The sequence below is a fragment of the Artemia franciscana genome, chromosome 4, assembly GCF_032884065.1.
Source record: "Artemia franciscana chromosome 4, ASM3288406v1, whole genome shotgun sequence".
In the NCBI taxonomy this organism is placed as follows: Eukaryota; Metazoa; Arthropoda; class Branchiopoda; order Anostraca; family Artemiidae; genus Artemia; species Artemia franciscana.
The window spans coordinates 4,746,866-4,768,642 of record NC_088866.1 but is presented as its reverse complement, the minus strand read 5'-3'; the positions used below and the strand labels follow the sequence as shown (position 1 = coordinate 4,768,642).

At 35.5% G+C, this 21,777-nt stretch overlaps 1 protein-coding gene across 1 annotated transcript in view; it reads left to right on the top strand.

Annotated features, from left to right (window-relative positions):
* Window positions 1–21,777, top strand: part of LOC136025886 (uncharacterized) — a gene marked incomplete in the record, with an annotated part of 57,844 nt that overhangs the window by 15,369 nt on the left and 20,698 nt on the right. Inside the window, 2 exon segments of the mRNA XM_065701933.1 lie at window positions 6,335–6,556; window positions 9,908–10,121. Of these exon segments, the coding sequence (XP_065558005.1) occupies window positions 6,335–6,556; window positions 9,908–10,121 (436 nt within the window).

Below are 21,777 nucleotides of genomic sequence, written 5' to 3'. Positions count from 1 at the left end.
CAGACTTATTACCTCAGTGGCGGATATGGGAGAGGTGGTTACAATCCTCATGGTTGTGATTCATCGTTTATAATTTGATTATTAGATAAAGAGATTTGACATGTTTGGGTGCAATGATAGATAATATCATAGATAATGTCTTAGACAACGCTGCTTTTTCATTTACAGATTAAACCAATGGAAATGTCGAAAAAACAGGAATAATTTTTCAAACAAAAAAGTGGAAAAAAACTTTTAATAATAACAAAAGGTTCGAATTTCGATTTTATGTTAGGAAGCTTTTATCAATAGATAAAATTAAACAAGAAAAAAATCAGCAGAGCATATAAATAAAAGGCGAAATACTTAATATATGAGAAAAACTCACATATTAAAGGTGCGAAGTATGACAACTGTTCGTCACTGCAAACACCACGAAAATCAAGCAAAACCAGGATAATTGCTGTATTTCTAGTAGGGTGCACCTATTAAACATAGTTCCTTGTTGATTTATTCAAAATGCAACCTCTCTTTGATGGCCTGTTCTTTTTGGATTTGTTACATCACATGGTTCCTCTTTGATGACACGGTTCGTCAATCGTGTCATCAAAGGATCGTGGTATTTTTCTTTACAACATGGTAACAGATGGGTTTTTGATGACCACACTGCCTTTCCATGATAAAGATATATAAATTTAATTAGAGCAAATCCTTTTATTTGGCAGTGAAACAACAACAAAATCCCTGGATATTTCGGTCACTTATACTGTAGCCGTCTTCAGCAGATAAACCTGCAAACTTCTCTTTTAGAATTGAAGTTTTTTTTCTAACATTTCTTGTCGCGTTTCTAACTTTCCTCCCTAAGACAACAGCTGCTACCTCTCAATCTATTTTCCTAAGATTGTTCAATCCATCTTCTATATTGTCAAAATTTATAATCTCTAGCACAATTTTCAACTGTCCTCAAGAATTTCTCTTGAATTCTCATCGTGGTGTCTACCAACGGCTTAGCTTCCTGGATGGAAGTTTACCTTGTTAGATTTTGAATTTGATTTTTGACTTTGGTAGAAACCATCCAGACTAACCCTAGACATTGATTGTTCACCAGACTATCTGATAGAGTGTTTCTCTACAACAATACAATAAATTCTATGGCTTTAAGGGACTTAACTAGAACTGAGAAGCCTAATTAAATACACACCCACTTTTGGCAAACTATAGAAAAACGAATAACAGACCATGTCTAAAAGCCCCGTCAAAGAAGAAGAAAAATAGTGTAAACTATTTCGTTTCCTTTCTTTAGATTTTGACTTTAGCTACTACTATTCAACTGAATACTGAATTTGCATTACTATTTACACTGAGTTTGCAGCTCTTTTGTTACATAGATATTGAGCTGGATCAGATCCACATTAAGCGTAGTTAAAACTAACTACGATTGCTACTTGAAGAAACAATCGAAGAAATTCCCTAAAAGCTAAGTTTATAAAAGAAATCTCACTATCAGCTAAGCGTCTAGCAGGCCATACCTGCACACAGAACTCAATGTATATTCTCTGATATTTAAACTGCTAGAATAGATTTTCTGCAAGATATCTAACGAGAGTCAAGATGACTAAGGAGCGACCATTGCAATAGGTCATTTCAACTCACAGAGTGAGTCAAAAGGAAAAGGGCTAAATAGTTTTGACTGAAAAGCCCACGTTTACTGAAATAGAAGAAGAAGAAGTAGAAAAGCTCTTCTTGTATACAACTGCGCGCAGAGGGAAAGGTAAAATCTCCAATTCGGAGGGTGAAGGGGGGGGGGGATTGAATAGATTGGGTTGGAGGAAAACTCTGGGTAGCTGTGTTTGCATAGGGTGGCTTTTTTACTGCAGTGACTGGTTAGTAGCAGTAGTAGCCCATCCCTGCGAAAAATAGTCTGCATTCATGGGAAATAGACACATTCTAATCATATACAGGTATAATCCAAAACAAAAATTATTATAATCCCAAAATACAAATCATTTTCCCAAAATGATTTTCCCATGCCTGGTAAAAAATATTCTGCATTCTTGTAAAATAGACAAATTGTATTTTTTCTAGTTGAAATAGAAGTAGAGTTTTTCCGTCAGGGATTGACACCTATCAACTCATTTACTTTGCTTATGCCAAATACCAGGCTGGAAGAAATAAGGCCAGGCTTGAGTGAATAAATCCATGCTGAAATTTACGGTTTTTTTTTATATTTCCTTTTTGGTGATCTATTTTCAATGCAGATGCACACACCAAAAACCTGAAGATTTTCCCGTCAAATTTTGCATATATTAAAATTTAAACATGCAATGCATTCTAGTCAATTTCATCTGTTTTTCTTCTTTTGTCTTCAATATTTAAACTTAATTGATTTAATTTTGAATGTCTCATAATAGAGGTAAGAAAGGGTCCTTGGTCTACTATTTCACTGATTTCTCCCTTTACTATACCACACTGGAAGACGCCAAAAAAAACGTGGTTTGTCTGTAAGATTTATCTATGCTGTAAATTAATATGTTTAAAGTTATAGCTATGTGCTTAATGGCATTTAACTGTATGGTCAGTTTAATGGCACATCTATACTGGTAATTAATGGTAAATACGCGGTATTTAACTTTATAATTATATGCTTAATGGTACTTTTCGGTATGATCAGTTTACATCTTTACTGGTAATTAATGCTATTAATCTATGTGCCGAATGGTATTTAATGGTTAATCTGCAGGATTATTTAAACGGTATCTAACGTTATATCTATTTGCTGAACTGTATTTAATGGTATGATATGTTTAAAGGTACATCTATACTGGTAATTAATAGTATTTGTCTGTTTACTGAATGGTATTTAATGGTATGATATGTTTAATGGTATATCTGCAGGGGTGTTTAAAGGAATTTTACGTTATATCTATGTGTTGAACGGTATTTAATGGTATGATACGTTTAAATGGTACATCTGCAGTGGTGTTTAAACGGTATTTAACTTTATATCTATGTGCTGTATGGTATTTAATGGTATGATATATTTAATGGTACATCTGCAGGGGTAATTAAACGGTATTTAACGTTATATCTATGTACTAATGGTATGATAAGTTTAATGGTATACCTGTACTGGTAGTTAATGGTATTTAAACAGCATTTAATATTGTATCTATGTGCTCAATGGCATTTAACGGTATGATCAGTTTAATGGTACATCTATAATGGTAATTAAACAGTATTTAACGTTGTATCTATGCACTTAATGGTATTTACCGGTATGATCAGTTATACTAGTAATTAATAATATATAAACGGTATTTAACGTTATATCTATGTGCTTAATTGTATTTGACGGTGTGATCAGTTTAGTGGAAGATCTAATGGTAATTAAACGGTATTTAACTATATGTCTATTTGCTTAATGATATTCAGTGGCATGATTTGTTTAATGGTACATTTGCAGGGGTAAGTAATGGTATTCAAACGTTGTATAATGGTGAATCTATGTGCTGAATGGTATAATGATACATGTATAAGATGTGGGCTTCTTCTTCTTCTTGTAAAATATTAAAGAAGCGATTGCGGGTTAGCAGATGAGGAAGCGAGTGAACCCCACAAATCCAGACAATTTTGCAAAAAATCGATACACATAGACGGGAGTAAATGTGGATAATCAGAGCTGAAAATGCGACGTTTAGATTTGATGTCATAGGGCAGTCCAGATGCATGAGTGAATGGATAACTTACAGGATCTTGGTATCTTGGTATCATCAGTGTTGACAACAAATTCCTTGGTAGTTTGTTTCTTGGACTATTTATAAAATGTCCTCTGGTGTTTTTTTTCCTTTTTGTTTTTTTTCTCCATTTTAGTTCTCTAGAGGACTGTTTTGAAAATTTGTCTTTGAATAAACATGTATGAGACACACGTCATACAAGGATTGGATATTCATATACTTAGAACATCCTACAATACTATATTGCTGGTGGTTGTCTAGTTAGAATAATGGTTTGGTGGGGAAAAGTCAGGACTTACTTTGCAAAAGCAGCTGATTTGGTAACATTTAAATGTGTTAACTTTTACACTTACGTAATAACTTTTACTCTTTGAAGAAAATCTATTAGACAAAATTGACAGCAAAGTGAGCTAAACATATTTTTGTAAAAAAAAAAAATCCAAAAATAAAGATGGTCTTTCTTTCGAAGGAGTGATTAATCCACCACTAAAAGACAAACATACCACTCGGTTTTCTATTCAATTCTCTTTCCAAATACTATAATTTCTATAATCACAAGAGTGTCCTATCCTAATTTTGAAACCTCTTTTTTCATTTATGAAATTTGGCATTATCTAGATGAAAAGCAAGTAAAAAATAAGGAAAACTAAGAAAAAGGACTCAAATAACGCAAACTAACAAATAAGCAGTCTTTGGCACAAAGCCTAAGGCTATACGCCTTCACTATTGGGGGAGAGGGTGGCACACAAGTGCACCGATTTAATAAAACGGTTGGTTCTTTGAATTGTAGATTTATTTTAATATATATTTAATTGTAGATATATCCAGATACATCTGGGTAGTCCAGATGCATGAGTGAATGAATAACTTACAGGATCTTGGTATTACCAGTGTTAAACAACAAATTCCTTTGTAGTTTTTTTCTTGGACTATTTATATAATGTCCTCTGATGTTTTTTTTCTTTTTTTTTTCTCCATTTTAGTTCTCTAGAGGACTATTTTAAAAATTTGTCTTTGAATAAACATGTATGAGACACATGTCATACAAGGATTAGATATTCATATGCTTAGAACATCCTACAATGCTATACTGCTGGTGGTTGTCTAGTTAGAATAATGGTTTGGTGGGGAAAAGTCAGGACTTACTTTGCAAAAGCAGCTGATTTGGTAACATTTAAATGTGTTAACTTTTACGCTCATGTAATAAATTTTACTCTTTGATGTAGTAGATTAAGTATATCCTGGATTACTGTAGATTATAACACTTTAGGAGTTAATTTAAAGACCTAACGATGTCTTAATTATGTAATAATAAAGTAAACTCTAATAGACTGGACATTTTTTGACAAGTTCGTTATGTTCAAACACCTTTGGGATTTTGACTTTCTGCTGCTTCCAAGACCATGTTTTGCACCTGTAAAGAAGAATGGATCCGGATAATGTCACTCAAATTTGAACTTTCGTACAAAGACTGATTTTATTATGGCTCTATAGTAGAAAACTCTGCGTGTTTTATGTGCTTTCTGCTTGGTATCACCATAAAACCTATTGCTATAGAACTGGAAACCAAGCTGTACACAAATGAAACCTGCTTCAATCCCAACAGACTAAAGCGTTTGAAGATCTGTCACCGTCTGAGAATTCACTGTTACTAAAGTGGGAACCAAGGGTTATACAAATGTTGACCTACTCCAGCTCCACTAGGTTTGAGTATCTGAAAATCTAATATCATTTGAAGATCCATTGCTATTGAATTGGGAATTACAGTATATACAAATATCAATCTGTTCCAGCTCAAATATGTGGAAGTGTTTAAAGATATTTTACCGTCTGAGAATCCATTGCCAATAAATTTGGAACGTAGGTATGTATAAATGTTGACCTGCTCCAGCTTCACTAGGCTCATGAGTCTGAAGATCCATTGCTACTGAACTGGGAATCAAGGTATATACAAATGTAAACCTGCTTCAATTCCACTAGGCTGAAGCGTTTGAAGATCTGTCACTTTCTAAGAATTCACTGCCGTTAAACTTGGAACCGAGGTATATACAAATGATCACCTGCTCCAGCTCAACTAGGCTCTATCGTCTGAATATCTATCACTGTCTGAACATCCATTGCTAAGGAACTGAGAATTAAGGTATATACAAGTTTCAACCTGCTCTAGCTCAACTAGGCTGAAGCTTTTGAAGATGTTTCACCATCTTTAGACGGTAATAGATCATGAGACGCTTCAGCTTAGTGGAACCGGTACAGGTTGACTTCTTCCCTGTCTTGGATCTCAGTTCAATAGTATGGGGTTTTCTGACGGGGATTGATTTTTGAAAGCTGGAAGATCCATTGCCACTTCTGAACTAGGACTCAAGACTTATATAAAGATCAATCTGCTCGAATTCCATTAGACTGAATTGTCTGAGATCTATCACAATCTGAAGATCTATAGTTATCTTCTTTTTGCTAACTTTGAGGCCTATGAGATCCCCACCATCAAGTTATATGGCCATCAAAAATGGCCATGTGATCATTTTGATACAGAGCAGTATAGCTATCAAATTATTTAGTCAAATTTTATAGAATAGGCATGTTGTAAATTAGAAATAATCCAAATAATTTTGTTGCAGAAAACCAGCAACTCACTGTTTTACATTCTATGCAAGTATTGGAAGAAAGAAAGTAATTCAGAAAGCAGTTTGTTTTTGAGAATTCCTCTCTCTTGCCGGATGCTGGCGCTGGCATGCAAATTAGCTGAAGCAAACAAAAATAGATGGCATCACATAATAGACCATAACTTGCTTATGGTTTTGTGTGATGGTGCCTGTAGCCATGGACCGTTTAATGTACCAGTAAGTTGAGGAAATAGATATAACTTTTTTTTGAAGTGATTAAAGTAGATGCTGTTGCTGTAGTAGGAAAATATTATGTCTGCTCTTTTACTATCAATGTATATACATAACTATCAATACTGAATAGCTATTGTATATCTATAAATATCTGCCAAAGATACTTATTACTTTTCAAACTAAATCTAGTTCGAACGTACCAATAAGTTGATGGAGTTTGGGTCTTTTTTTAATTATATCTGTACTACATATATATATATACACAAAACATCAATACTGAATAAATATTATCGATCTGCAGATATCTATCTAGAATTAAACTAAAATTTAGGACTAATATACAGGCAGTCTGGTAAAACTTTGGTATTTTAAATTTGTTCACATTCTCTGTCAAAGTAGATGACGGCGCCGTATTGTAATGAAATATTGAAATTTCTGTTTTCTCACAGTTATTTGTGCTCCTATCTAGGGATAATACCGCTGAAGCAAATAGATAATTAGAAACTATTTTGTTTTTATTTCTGTGTGACAGCATATACGTACATAGTTTATAATATCAGTGTTAACAGTGTAACTAGAAGTCTGCGAGAACTCAAGAAGTATGGTCTTCATCCGAAAGAACGAGTATTTGGAGTCTGAAACTTTCTCCTTTTAGGGATGGTATCAGTGAGCTCCCCCCCCCTCAAAAAATAAATGCTGACACATTAGTGTTTTGCCATTCTTCTCTAAGGAATACTGGGAAAGACTACTGGTAGTAGGCCTATAAGGTAGCGCCACTGAAAATTTAGCATGCTGTTAACAGGCTAATTATCTTACCAGTATTCTGCTTAAACTTTGGACATATCTGTCTTAACATGTTGGCTGACTGTAGACTAGTAGACTATTAAACTAGATTATATCTACATCACAAAGCATATGTCATCAGTGAATCACCTCCCCCTCCCTTGTAAAAGAACTTCTACGACCTTAGTGTTTTGTCATTCTTCTGTACGCACTGAGAAAGACTTACCGTACTGTTGGTAGTAGATAGTACGCCAATAAGATATAATTCACCAACGCAGAATTCACCATGGTTGTAACGAGCTCGTTATATTACCAGCAATAGACTTAAACTTTGGACTTCTCTGTTTCGAAATGTTAGCTGACAGTACTGACAGTTAGATGATACCACATTAGAAAGTAGACGTCATCAGGGAATAAATTTAATTTTTTTAATTAAATTTTTTTTTTTAAGAAATCCGAAGCTCTTTAAAATTTTAAAGAGTTTCGGATGATTGAAATATATTAATAAAAACTTAATAAACCGACTTAAATTACTATTGTTAATATTTTATTTTTTTATTATTATTAGTTCAAAGTATCCAAGCATGCTGTGAAATCCCTGGGTAATTGTTCTGGGTACCCGACTGACTGACGGAGTCAAATTCAAATGACATAGTCATATTTCAAAGGTACGATAAGTTTGGTTTAATCCCGCTTTTTATGGCTTTAATTAGAGAAAGGTTTTTTGGTCAACCATCTACGGCTAAATGAAAAGCAGGTCGTCTTCGTTTGGGATTGGAAGGTGTCCTAAGAAAAAATTTAAGGGAAATGGAAACTTCCTTGGAGGGTCTATAGAGGAAGACTGAACAGATTGGGATGGAGAAGGAGCCTGTATATCTGTGTTGGTATTAGGTGGCTCGGTGTTACGGGGAATCGTTAGTAGTAGTAGTAGTAGTAGTAGTAGTTAATAAACTGAGTATGTGTGAATTGTCATTGAGTATGCCGACATGTCGGCAGAGCAAAAGATCTAATTACCCTCTCTAGATTTTGGAAAATATGTTTTTAGTGTTTGAAAAAAACAACTAAAATTTGGTTTTTGAAAAGAAACCCAATCCTAGGCTTTTTAAAATTCTTTCTTTCAGAAAAAAGACATCCTCAGAAATCAGCACAGTAAGTTGGTGTGTAAATGAAAGCTCATAGATAAAATATAAAAAAGAAAGCTCATGCTCGAATACTCGTAGATAAAAACTATGGGTGCACATAGAAGCAATGTCAGGTTAATTGGATTAAAATTAATTGGCTTCGTCAATTAATTTTTTTTACTTTCGACGTCTGTAATTATCGTATATTTTTCTTTACATTCGATGCTGAAATACCCCTTTTTATAATTAAACTAAATAAATTGATTCTTTAAGCAAAAGTAAAGAGCAGTATTAATTCATGGTGAGCATAAGTCATAAGTATAATAAGACAAATTTACAACAAATAAGATTTTAGATAAATTTCCTTTCGAATTGACTGAAAATCAGTTGAATAAATTTAATTCTTTATTTTAGCTTTAATGTTTTAATTTAGGCACTTTAATCAGTAGTTTTTTAAGCTAATTCTGGTTTTGAATTGCTTTATGATGAAAAAAAGATATTGGAAAATATTTATTTGAAGGTGTTTGCTCTCTATCGAGGTCTAGAGGCTTACGCTTTTGAATTTTGCAAAATACTACTACTACTACTAATAACTCACTGCAGCACCAAGCCGCCTGAGGCCAACACAGCTACGCACGCTCCTCCTCCAACCTAATCTATTTAAAGCCTCCCTCTTTACACCCTCCCAGGAAGTTCCCATTTCCTTTAAATCTTTATTTATGACATCCTCCCAACCCAGACAAGGACGACCTGCTTTCCGTGTAGCCCCAGACGGTTGGCCAAAAAGGACAATCTCCGGTAATCTGTCATCCGTAGAACGTGGCCTAGCCATCTCAACCTTTCTTTCATTATAGCCCCAGAAAGCGGGATTGAACCACACTTTTCGTACAACCTACTGTTTGAAATACGGTCAGTCAGCCGGGTACCCAGAACAATCCGTAGGCAATTTCTCTGGAAAACATCTAGTAAATTTTCATCTGCTTTTCGGAGTGCCCATGCTTCAGAGCCATATTTGACCACTGTCATCACTGTAGCTTCCAATATTCTAATCTTGGTTTGTAGGCTTATCTTTCTATTCTTCCAAACTTTTTTTAACTGTGAAAAAACACCCTGAGCTTTAGCTATTCTACTTTTAACATCTTCACTGCTCCCACCATCTTTACTAATAATACTACCAAAGTAACTGAAGCTCCCAACCTGATCAATCTTTTCGTTACCTAATGTCACCTGTTCATCTTCACTTATTCCTAGCAAAATAAGAGTCATGCAAAAAAATAAACTTAAGAGATCTATTAGAGCCTGTTTATAAAGTGTTGAAATGAAATAATAAGGGTCCAATTTCGTGGTGTTTCCTCCCTCCTAAAATTTATAGGTTGCCCTTAAAATCCTCGGGCTTTCAAGCCATGGAGAATTGTCTTTTTAAAATAAAATAATAAACATTTTATTTCAGGGTGTTTGCTCTTTGTTAAAATCCATGGGCTTGTGCTTTCAAATCTTGGAGAATTTGAACGATGTAGATAATAAACCTTTAACAGGACTGTTGGAAGCTGTTGACTTTGTCAAGATTCGTTTCTCTCACCCCTCATGGGAAGTCAGAGACTCGGCTGTGGACGCTGCTATTTGTCTTTTAAGCTGTTTGAAGATCGGAAATGATATCTTGGAAGGTACATATTTATATATTATATGGAACTTTCCAATGTTTTTTAACCGCTTAGTAGCCCATTAGAAGAAAAGGGCTCAAGGAAAGCATTTATGGCTCATTAGAAGTAGCGTGGTAGAAGAAAAGGACTGAAGGAAAGCACTTAAAATGTTTTCGCATTTTAAACGCCTTTAATTGGCCTGTGGAAGTTTCAACCGTAGTAATTTTTTATATTTTGAGTACCTTTTGTGGGCTTCAGTTGTCAGCGTCTTAGAGATAATATTAAATATAAAATTATATATATTATAAAATTATTATTTATATTTATTTATATTATTATTTATTTAAAAAATTATTTTTTATATATTATATATTTTTATATAATTATTTATTGTATAAATTGTATATTATTATTTATTTATAAAATTTATTATAATTATATATTAAATATAAAATAATATTAAATTTCCATCAATTAGGTTTTGATTTCGAAGATAAAACATTATTTTCTGTAGTAATTTGCATTTGATGCGGTATAGTTGCAGAATCTGAAAGTATGGGCTAAGAAATAATATTCGAGTTGTGGTTGTTAAGTAACAAGACTAACACTGCTATGGATCAAGGAGGCATGCGTCAATCACAATTGATCAACAGCCTTTACTGTGAACCTTTCTCTTTAGTGTGGAGTTAGTCTTGCTTCTGCAAATGATACCGATCAGTGAGAGTCCACGTTGGCATTAGTATTTTTATGTCACTTGGCATTAACCAAGTGACATATAGCAATCGCAAATTCTGTCGGTCTGTCTGTTGGTCCCGGATTTGCTACTTTAGGCACTTCCAGGTAAGCTAGGACGATGAAATTTGGTAAGCGTTTCAAGGAGCGGACCAGATTAAATTAGAAATAGTCGTTTTCCCGATTTGACCATATGGGGGGGGGGAGTGGGGGCCCATTAATTCAGAAAAATAGGAAAAATGAAGTATTTTTAACTTATGAGCGGGTAATGGGATCTTAATGAAATTTGATGTTTAGAAGTATATCGTGTCTCAGAGCTCTTATTTTAAATCCTGACCAGATCTTGTGACATTGGGGGGGGGGAGTTGGGAGGGGGAAACCTAAAATCTGGGAAAACGCTTAGAGTGGAGGGATCGGGATGAAACTTGGTGGGAAAAATAAGCACAAGTCCTAGATACATGATTGACATAACCGGAATGGATCCGCTCTCTTTGGGGTAGTTGGGGGGGGGGAGATTAATTCTGAAAAATTAGAAAAAATGAGGTATTTTTAACTTACGAACGGGTGGTCGGATCTCAATGAAATTTGATATCTAGAATGATATCGTGTCTCAGATCTCTTATTTTAAATCCCTACCGGATCTGGTGACATTGGGGGGTGGGGGGGTGGGAGGTAGAAACCTAAAACTTGGAAAACACTTAGAGTGGATGGATCGGGATGAAACTTGGTGGGAAAAATAAGCACAAGTCCTAGATACATGATTGAATAACCTGAACGGATCCGCTCTCTTTGGGGTAGTTGATGGGGGGGGGGTTAATTCTGAAAAATTAGAAAAAATGAGGTATTTTTAACTTACGAACGGGTGATCGGATCCCAATGAAATTTGATATTTAGAAGGATATCATGTCTCAGAACGCTTATTTTAAATCCCGAACAGATCTGGTGACATGGGGGGAGTTGGGAGGGGGGTTAATTCTGAAAAATTACAAAAAATGAGGTATTTTTAACTTACGAACGGGTGATCGGATCCCAATGAAATTTGATATTTAGAAGGATATCGTGTCTCAGAGCTCTTATTTTAAATCCTGAACAGATCTGGTGACATGGGGGGAGTTGGGAGGGGGAAACCTAAAACTTCGAGAACACTTAGAGTGGAAGGATCGGGATGAAACTTGGTGGGAAAATAAGCAAAAGTCCTAGACATATGATTGACATAAATGGAACGGATCTGCTCTCGTTGGGGTTGGTGGGGGGGGGGGGTAATTCTGAAAAATTAGAAAAAATGAGGTATTTTTAACTTACGAACGGGTGATCGGATCTCAAAGAATTTTGATATTTAGAAGGATATCGTGTCTCAGAGCTCTTATTTTAAATCCCGAACAGATCTGGTGACATTGGGGGGGGGGGTTGGGAGGGGGAAACCTAAAACTTGGAAAACACTTAGAGTGCAGGGATCGGGATGAAACTTGGTGGGAAAAATAAGCACAAATCCTATTGACATTACCGGAACGGATCCGCTCTCTTTGGGGTAGCTTGGGGGGGGGGGGGTAAATTCTGAAAAATTAGAAAAAATGAGGTATTTATAGCTTGCGAAATGGTTATCGGATCTCAATGAAATTTGATATTTAGAAGGATATCGTGTCTCAGAGCTCTTATTTTAAATCCCGACCGGATCTGGTGACATGGGGGTGAGTTGGGAGGGGGAAACCTAAAACTTGGAAAACACTTAGAGTGGAGGGATTGGGATGAAACTTGGTGGGAAAATAAGCACAAGTCCTAGATACATGATTGACATAACCGGAACGGATCCGCTCTATTTGGAGTAGCTTGGGAGGGGGGGGGGTAATTCTGAAAAATTAGAAAAAATGAGGTATTTTTAACTTACGAACGAGTTATCGGATCTCAATGAAATTTTATATTTAGAAGGATATCGTGACTCATAGTTCTTGGCTCTTGGCATGATCTCTTGGCTCTTAGCTCTTCTTGCCTCGTCACAAGTGCCATGTGAGCTCTTAGCTCTTGTTTTTTGTGTTTTTTTTGTTTTTTTACTATACACTAATGCAGTACAAATCGCGAATTCTATTTGCAATTTGTCGAATTGAAAATCGTTCAATATTCAACATATAATCCATAATTGACCAATCATTGTAAGTCTATATCGGTTCGCCCTCTACCGTATTAATGATTACGTCTAAAATTAGAACTAAAAACTAATTTCTAATTTTACAAACTAGTTAACAAACTAGTGTTGTTCAGTTTCGATTCGCCCTCTACCGTGTTACATTCATACCTCTACCCTCTACATTAATGCAGTGCTAGTCGTGAATCCTATTTGTCATTTGTCGAATTAAACATTGTTCAACTTTAAACACAGGACATGTAATTGACCAATTAGTGTTTTTTAGTTTTGGTTCGTCTTCTACCGTGTTGCAGGTGTAATCATGTGTAATCATGACTATGGCTAAAATTAGAACTATACACCAATGCAGCGCAAATAGTGTATTCTATTTGACATTTGTCGAACTGAACATTGTTCAACTTTTAACACAGAATCCATAATTAACAAACTAGTGTTGTTCAGTTTCGATTCGCCCTCTACCGTGTTACATTCATACCTCTACCCTCTACATTAATGCAGTGCTAGTCGTGAATCCTATTTGTCATTTGTCGAATTAAACATTGTTCAACTTTAAACACAGGACATGTAATTGACCAGTTAGTGTTTTTTAGTTTCGGTTCGTCTTCTACCGTGTTGCAGCTGTAATCATGTGTAATGATGACTATGGCTAAAATTAGAACTATACACCAATGCAGCGCAAATAGTGTATTCTATTTGCCATTTGTCGAACTGAACATTGCTCAACTTTTAACACAGAATCCATAATTGACCAACCAGTGTTGGTCAGTTTCGATTCGCCCTCTACCGTGTTACATTCATACCTCTACCCACTACATTAATGCAGTGCTAGTCGTGAATCCTATTTGTCATTTGTCGAATTAAACATTGTTCAACTTTAAACACAGGACATGTAATTGACCAATTAGTGTTTTTTAGTTTCGGTTCGTCTTCTACCGTGTTGCAGCTGTAATCATGTGTAATCATGACTATGGCTAAAATTAGAGCTATACACCAATGCAGTGCAAATAGTGTATTCTATTTGCCATTTGTCGAACTGAACACTGTTCAACTTTTAACACAGAATCCATAATTGACCAACCAGTGTTGGTCAGTATTAGTTCGCCCTCCACTGTAATCATGGTTACGGCTAAAATTAAAACTAGAATAGATTAGATTCTTTTTTTAATTTCTATCAAAGCATGGTTGTCGAATTTGAATTTTTCAAACAGTTCGTGGTAACGAACTGTAGTAAGGAGTGACCCGGCTCAATAGTAACCGAAACTCTAAAAAATGGAACTTTTATAACAATAGTTACATCAAAAGGATCGCATTTTAATGCTGATTTTGAATATATAAATTTCATTAATTTTAGACTTACCTATCAAAAGTTACGAGCCTGAGAAAATTAACCTTATTTTAGAAAATATGGAAAAAAAACCCTTAAAGGTCATAGAATCTTAACGAAAATCACACCATCAGATTCAGCGTATCAGAGAACCCTTTAGTGGACTTTACAAGCTCCTACCTACAAAAATGTGGAATTTCGGATTTTTTGCCACAAGACGGACCACGGATGCGTGTTTATTTGTTTGTTTTTTTTTTGTTTTTTTTCAGGGGTTATCATATTGACCCAGTGGTCCTAGAATGTCGTGTGAGGGCTCATTCTAATGGAAACTAAAAGTTCTAGTGCCCTTTTCAAGTTACCAAAAAAATTGGAGGGTTCCTAGGACCCCTCCCACACTCATTTTTTCCCAAAGTCACCGGATCAAAAATTCTGAGATAGCCATTTTATTCAACATAGTCGAAAGACCTAATAACTATATCTTTGAGGACGACTTACTCCTCCACAGTCCCCCTGGGAGGGGCTACAAGTTACAAATTTTGACCAGTATTTACACATAGCAATGGTTATTGGGAAGTGTACAAACGCTTTCAGGGGGATTTTTTTGGTGGGGTTTGATGGTAGGGGGTTATTCCGGGGGATCTTTCCATGGAGGGAGAAAATTTCCATGAAGGAGACGCAGGATTTTTTTTAGCATTTTTTTAAAGAACATTGAAAAAAAAATATGAAAAAGTTTTTTCCAACTGAAAGTAAAGAGCAGCACTAAAGCTTAAAAAGGAACAGAAATTATTACGCATATGAGGGGCTCACCTCCTCCTACTACCTTGCTCTTTACGCTAAAGTAATTTTATTAATTTCAACTATTTATTCTACAGCCTTTGTGATTCAGGGGTCATTCTTAAGAAATTGGAACACAATTTAAGCTTTAGTGTAAAGAGTGAGGTATTGGCGAGGGCGTGACCCCCCTCATATACGTAATAAAAATATAGGAATGTAAAAGTTCGTTACGTAAGTTAATTTGTAAGTTACGTATATTTTTACTTATAAAAACGTTCATAAAAAATAAAAAGTTCTAGTTGCCTTTTTAAATAACCAAACAATTGGAGGGTAAGTAGGACTACTCCTCCGCTCCTTTTTTCTCAAAATGATCCGATCAAAACTATGAGAAAGCCATTTAGCCATAAAAATAAATTAATATGCAAATTTCGTTTTAATTTTTTATGTGAGGAGAGCCAAAATCAAAACATGCATCAATTCAAAAACGTTCAGAAATTAAATAAAAAAAAACACGTTTTTTAACTGGTAGTAAGGAGCTTTTTCAAAAAAATGTTCAGAAATTAAATAAAAAACAAGTTTTTTTATATTGTATACACACACACACACACATATATATATATATATATATATATATATATATATATATATATATATATATATATACATATATATATATATATATATATATATATATATATATATATATATATATATATATATATATATATATATATATATATATATATATATATATATATATATATATATATATATTTAATTTATGTCAAAAATAATTCATTGTACAAAATACATAAAAAAAAGGAGCCAACACTTAGTTAACAAGTCAAAAATAAACTTGGTTAAAAAAGAAAAAAGAAATTGATAACATTAAAATTAATGACTAATTTTCCTACCTATTATATTACTCGACGAAACTCGGGACAAAACTCTTTTGTTTTCCGATATATTTTATGTTTAGCGGGGATGGGAGTCAGTTTGGGGACTTTTCGGGATTTTATACGGAAGGTAGGCTTTGGGGATGATGGAATGTAATCGAGGAACAGATAGGTTCTTGGTACCGAAACGAAGCATTGGAGGTTCCTTCGCTCGGCCAAGGTGGTGAACTTGTATGCACTGAAGACAGACATAATATGCACTGAAGAAAGACCGAAATGCCACACTGGACAAGTAAACTCCAGTATTAGTTGAATAATAGAACAATAAAGTTGGAGAAGATCCTTAGGCTGGGGGCAGAAAATTTTTTAAAACGTTTTAGAAGGGAAACCGAAGAGGAAGCTTGTTTTAGGATATTTTGAACATGGGCATCGCACTTCAAGTCAGCAGTAATTGTCACCCCAAGTAGTTTAATGCATGTGACAGAGATTTCGGAAGGAATGGCGTTTGTGAAAGAGTGGGGGGGGGATTTTAAAAAATTAACTGTTGTAGCTGACACTTTATTAGCGTTAACTTTTATCTTCGACAAAGAAACCTCCTATGTGGCATCTTCAAGTAATGTCATAATTGACCTTTTAATATTTCGTCAACAAACCTCAAGTGCAGACAGGTGGTTCACATACTTCCATCGCTCTGTTTGTTCAATCATGAGGCTATTAACCGTAATAAGGAATAAAATGGGACCCATCAGGGTTCCCTGGGGGACCCCACCAAAGATAGGAAGGGGATCGGGAAAAAACATTTTACATTTAAGTACTTGAGGACGATTTGTTAAAAAAAAAGGAGGTAACAATTTTAACTAGAAAGGTACTTACGTGAAACTCAGTCAGCATTTTTTTTAAAGGATGTTGTGGTTAATAAAGTCGAACTCTTTCTAGAGATTAATTAATAAAAGATTCAACCAAGTATCAGGGTTTTCAAGGTTTTTAAGATGGTGTCAAGAAGACTAACAAGGTAATGTGAAGTAGATGTCTCCTTCGGGTTTCGAAACTATTGTAAATCAATTCAATTCTGTAAATCACTTCTGTTGTAGTTCAAGAATGTCTGCCTTTAACCAACTAGGTAAGAAATTCTCATACCTTTTTGAGAAAACTTGGGTCAAGGTGATTGGTCGTATTACAGAAGAATCATTCAGGCCTCCCTTCTTTTGGATTGGACTAATATAGCCCAGCTTCCAGCACGACGGGTAACATCCGGAATTACTAATTAAAAATACTAACAAGAGGTGTTGATAGTTTATCAGAGAATGCTTTTATTAGATCAATTGGGATGTCAATGGGACAAACACTAGTTTTTTTTCTGTTTTGTATTTTTCCTATTATTTGCTTTGTCGGAATTTCTGGGATTTTGTCTTTTGGAGTGTCAGAAATTAGACGGTTTTCCGAGAGAGAGGAAAGGAACGTTTGCACAATGGTGCTTTATTAAATTTAGTTTATTTAATAAACTAGGTGTTTATTAAGCTCATTGGCTGTCTGTTCAAGCGGTTCATCCAGAAGAAAATCAAGGTTCTTGTACAAGCAAACCCCTATTTCTTTCACTATCTTAAACCACTGCTGAGGTTTGTTTTGTTTAAGCAATTTAATTTATTCTTACCAGAACGAGAAGCAGCTTAGGTATCATCTTTCTTTCCAAGGCGAAAATTTTTAGTTTCAAATAGATTTAAAACTATTTATTTTAAAAACTAGTAATGGTTTCAGTTATAGCATGAAACGGTAGCTACCCCGCAGGGGGAAGGGTTGTTGGAATATTGTACGAGCTCAATTGCAAAGGTAGCTCAATTGCATTCGAGCTATACTCTCAGCCTTGAGTTACCTAATATTTTGTATATATTGGTTATAATAAAAGAACCTTGAACCTTGAACGAGGCTTTAAGGTTGGTGCAAATAACATCCAAAATGGTTCCATCTTTTGTAGTTGGGAAATCAACAATTTGCTTAAGCTTCGGATCTGCACAGATAATTAAGACCTCGTTCGTTTGCGTCTCCTGCTATAAAAATGTCGTCATTTGGGTAATTTGTTGTCATAAAGTGAAGACTTGCTTGTAACCTATCATGAAAATTACGACAAGAATAAGCATTCTGTCCGGGTGAATAATAAGATGAGCAAATGATTAAATTAGTGTAAGGCCGAGGCAGGCATTTGGGCTTAGTAGTTATCCAAATGATTTCATCGCTATCACCTAGTCCCAGAGGGAGGTCAACCGGGTATAGCTTTATAAACTCTTGAAAACCTTTCATTTTAAGGAGATCTGGATTTTGAGATCTTTATATATTTTTTTCAATATACTTAATCTCAAACAACTGATCTGGATTTTGAGATCTTTATATATTTTTTTCAATATACTTAATCTCAAACAACTGAAGGACATGAATACAGCAATGTGGTCTTATGATATCCAATCCTCAACAAATTATTTCCATAATTTGGGTATAATTGAGACTCCCCTTTCTCCTGCCCACCACGTCCGCTCCAAGAAGTGTCGCCTTCTCCCAGTCAAATCAGAAAGAGCTAGATTCTCAATCAGATACCAAATTCCTCATACTGTAAATAAACTTAATTTAGTAGAAATGTCCCAAATTTAAAAGCCGATTTTCTTTGAAAAAATGTATTTGAAAAATAGTTCTTTGCCTGGATTGATGAATAATAGATTTTAGTATGAATTTTGGTTGTGGTGTTCTCACGCTGGGGTGGCCTCTTCTGTTATCTCCCACCTTGTATGTTTTTTCTTTCTTTTTGTTATTTTGGCATTTTCTTACCTCTGTATTATGGCTGACACATCGAGCCCTGCTCCCCATCGTCCAGTTTAGAAAATTATTTATTATGTAATTTGGTCAATAAAAGATGTTGTTTTGTCTTGTGTATGTCCTATTATTTACCCACTCAACCTTACGAGCTCTACTCTCCGTTGGGGTCAATTTTTTTTTTTGTATTTTTAAGCATATTAAATAAAGTCTCTATCTATCTATCTTGAGCCTTGACTTATGTAACGCCCATTGTCAATATGGTTCAATTTAGCTGTTGCTTCTAATTCAGTTAACTTTTCAAAATTCAAACTTTCGGCGTTCATAATGAGGAAAACGGGAAAATGACAACTTTTTTTTTTTTTTTTTTTTTTTTTTTTTTTTTTTTTTTTTTTTTAATTATTATTATCAAACTCATTAACAACAGATTTCTTCAGTAAAGCTTTATTCTGAGGCAGCTTTGGCAGGGTCTAAGTATTAAAGTTAATGCTGAGAGCGGGGAGAACATCACTTAAAAGTATAATATTATCGTTTGGGGTATCGTAGGAAGGTTTGTCGTAAGGCTCAATCTCACCACCCTTGACCGAGAGACTACTAAACCGGTTTTGAAGTGGGAGGGGAAAAGGTTAGTTTTAAAAGTTGGGGGTGAATTGAGAGAGTCGCGGGTAAAATTTTCCTCTGTTTTAAAATATTCAGCTATTAAAGAGGGGAAACTATAACTTTTATCAGAAAATTTACGTGTAATCAGTGAAGCTTTAAGTGGTTTATGGCTGGACTATAAGAGTGAAGCATTAAGTGAGCTATGGGATGGAGTCGATAATTTATGGGGCGCATTGTTTATTACAGGATAATTTTTGCGTGTAAGAACTTTCAGACCAGAGTTAGACTGGTAGGGTAGCCAGGGGGATAGAGCACAAGGGATGGGGGAAAGGTTTCCTGGTGATCCGGGAAGAAGTCAAATAGGGAGTGTTCTTTATAGGGGGGAATGGTAAGGCAAGATGATGCTGGGAGAGGGAAGTACGATGGAGGGTGTTTGAGAGGGGAGGGGTTGAGTTTATTTTGGCAAACAACAGGTGTGGTTCATAACCAGTCGGCAACTTCTGGGACGCACCGAGGAGAACGGAGTCGAAGGGAAGTGTATTTTTGGGAGAAATATGAGTAAATGGGGTCTGAGGATGGTCTGAACCGAGTATAGTGATTTTTGGGGTTGGGTTGACTGGACAAGCGTAAGTACCTAGAGTGGAAGATTGTTTCGAGGAATGGATTTGTTGGGTATATTACTCTGCATTGAGTATGCAGGGCCTGAAAGTCAAATGTAACACGAGCTAGTGGAGGAGGGGTGGTTCAGTATCATCATTTAGAGAATTGGGGGGACTTTCAGTATAAACATAACGACTCAACACATTGTTTTCTCTCCTCAATTGAAATGCCTGTGCGCTTAGGATGAAACCACTGCTGACACTGACTGCACTGCACCGATCCACTAGCGGCACGAAGTCTGCACTCTGGGCATGTGAATTTCAAGGGCCATGACATAATAGTCAAACAAAAATAATCCGGATTATAAAGCTCGGAACTGGTCAATGACTGAATTGGGATTGTAGCAACTTCCGAAACGGGTGAATTTACCCTGCATAATTGTTTACAGGAGAAATGCCAGAAAGTGACTGACTGACAGAGACTCTGCATTACTGCATTGTTAATGCATTATTAGAGCAAATCATGAATCCTATTTGGTATTTGTCAAATTGAACATTTCATTGAAAGTTCAACTTTCAACATAGAGTCCATACTTAACCAACCAGTTTTGTTTGTTGTACAGTTTCGGTTCGCCCTCTACTGTTTTGCAGCTATTGCTGTAATCATTATTATGGCTAAAATTCGAACTCCACACTTATACAGTGGAAATCGTGAATCCTATTTGCCATTTGTCGAATTAAAAATTATTCAACTTTCAACCAAGAATTCATAATTAGCCAGCGTTGCAAGTGTTGGTCAGTTTCGGTTCGCCCTCTTGATTGCAGCTTTTGCTGCAATCATTATTATGGCTAAAATTAGAACTATACACTAATGCAGTCCAAATCGTGAATTTCATTTGCCATTTTTTGAATTAAGCATTGTTCAACTTTCAACGCAGAATCCAAAATTAACCAACCAGTGTTGTTTGTTGTACAGTTTCTTTTCGCCCTCTACCGTTTTGCAGCTATTGCTGTAATCATTATTATGGCTAAAATTAGAACTATACACTAATGCAGTGCAAATTGTGAATTTCATTTGCCACTTTTATGGCACTTGGTATTAACCAAGTGACATATAGCAATCGCAAATTCTGTCGGTCAGTCTGTCTGTCGGTCTGTCGGTCCCGGTTTTGCTACTTTAGGCACTTCTAGGTAAGCTAGGACGATGAAATTTGGCAGGCGTATCAGGGACCGGACCAGATTAAATTAGAAATAGTCTTTTTCCCGATTTGACCATCTGGGGGAGGGGGGGGGCGTTAATTCGGAAAAATTGAAAAAAATGAAGTATTTTTAACTTACGAACGGTTGATCAGATCTTAATGAAATTTGATGTTTGGAAGGATATCGTGTCTCAGAGCTGTTATTTTAAATCCCGACCGGACCTGGTGACATTGGGAGGGGGAAACCTAAAATTTTGGAAGACACTTAGAGGGGAGGGATCGGGATGAAACTTGGTGAGAAAAATAAGCACAAGTTCTAGATATATGATTGACATAACTGGAATGGATCCTCTCTCTTTGGGGTAGTTGGGGGGGGGGGGGGGGGTAATTCTGAAAAATTAGAAAAATGAGGTACTTTTAACTTACGAACGGGTGATCGGATCTCAATGAAATTTGATATTTAGAAAGATACCGTGTCTCAAAGCTCTTATTTTAAATCCCGACGGGATCTGGTGACATTGGGGGGAGTTTGGAGGGGGGCCTAAAATCATGGAAAACGCTTAGATTGGAGGGATCGGGATGAAACTTGGTGGGAAAAATAAGCAGAAGTCTTAGAT